General features: G+C 39.4%; 1 protein-coding gene across 1 annotated transcript in view; it reads right to left on the bottom strand.

Moving 5' to 3' along the window:
* Positions 1-914, bottom strand: part of fbl (fibrillarin) — a gene marked incomplete at its 5' end in the record, with an annotated part of 13,386 nt that extends 12,472 nt beyond the window's left edge. The window contains 1 exon segment of the mRNA XM_014028923.1: positions 779-914. Coding sequence (XP_013884377.1) covers positions 779-914 — 136 coding nt within the window.
* Positions 915-1,511: the final 597 nt, after the last annotated feature.

Below are 1,511 nucleotides of genomic sequence, written 5' to 3'. Positions count from 1 at the left end.
GTGACCGCTGGCCTGTAAATGAGTGAAAACTGCAGAGTTCTGGCCATTAGATGTAGCTCGTCTGTGTTGGGACATTCTTTTGAACAGTGGTTGTTGATGAAACAGAAAAGTTTCATTAAAGAAGAACCCGTCCAGAGGACCTATACAATTTTTTTCCTTTTGATTTCTACTCTAGCTGTTTTACTTTGAAAGGGACAGGATGTTCCCCCACAGGTAACTTCATCTATATATGAGACGCAGCAGTTTTTGTACGATAGACATTTTATGAAACACTTGGTGTATATAATAAACAGGAAAACGTCTATCACCCAAAACTGATCCAGAACAAACTCACATTATGAGCCTCAACACGACCTGGAGCACAGAGGGGCTCACTTCCGTTTGAGTTTTAAAGACCATGTTATTGTATTTTCCACATCAACATTTATGTAATTGAAAATGACAATTTAACATAATTTAACATATTATAACATTCGACATGTGACACAGATAATAGTGTTTTTTTCCCCGAGTTTGATTTCTTTAGCTAGTAGACGAATCGTGCAATTTGTCTCCTTTACATAACCCTGGATAAAAGAACAAAATACAATCGGATGTCATATCCGTCGCAAATAAACAAAGCTAACTTGGTTAGCATAAATAAATGTTTAAATCAAAGCTCCTCGTGCCCAGCAGATACTTTGCGTTTGTTAGCACGTGCTGCGGACTCCCTCCTCACGTGTCATCTCACACACCTGAAAGACCGTCACAAGTTGTTTTAATCTAAATCTAGACTTACCTGGTCTCATGTTTTCCGCTGGACAACAGCTCTGAAACGAATAAACTAATTTATTTTGTTTTTCTCCCGCTGAAGACGTAACACGTGCACGACGTCTTCTTCTTCTTCGTCTCCGCTTCTTCTTCTTCTTCTTCCTCTTGTTTTGTTTGATGCCGGATGGCAAACCAACTGATGAGATGCATCACTGCCACCTACTGGACTGAAGGTTAATAACTCCATTCTCTCTATTAAGTTGGAGAAATTGATTAATAAAAAATAAGAGGCAATTTCGCGATTTTTAATTTATTTTGTGACATCAGAAGTTTTTTTTTTTACAGCATTATCATGTGTTCATCATCATGGTGTTTCGCCTACAGAATGTAAGTCCCCAGTCCAGAGCGCACACAAACCAGAAAAATCGGATTTAGAATGCTATGCATCGATTTCAACCCAACAGACCTCGAAATAGTAACATAATTAAATGCATTGTGCGAGTCTTTGCAGTTAAAATTATTTTAAACCAGGCAGCGCGCAGGGCGACTATATTCTGCAACTCTGCGAGAAGCGGAGACCCTAATGAATCATCATCTGTGCAGAACACAGACCATTTATAATCAGAATTTTATCTTTACGAGTCTCTGCTCAGTCCCAGATAAATACGGAAGCGGTCTTTGGTAGCTGCAGCTTTAAATGATTTTAAAAAAGCCGAGGCTCCAGAGAGTCTGACCACGAGTCTGACTGACAGTGACCTCTG

Source organism: Austrofundulus limnaeus, unplaced genomic scaffold (assembly GCF_001266775.1).
Source record: "Austrofundulus limnaeus strain Quisiro unplaced genomic scaffold, Austrofundulus_limnaeus-1.0 Scaffold830, whole genome shotgun sequence".
NCBI classification, from domain to species: domain Eukaryota; kingdom Metazoa; phylum Chordata; class Actinopteri; order Cyprinodontiformes; family Rivulidae; genus Austrofundulus; species Austrofundulus limnaeus.
This window is presented reverse-complemented; position numbering and strand designations above follow the sequence as displayed.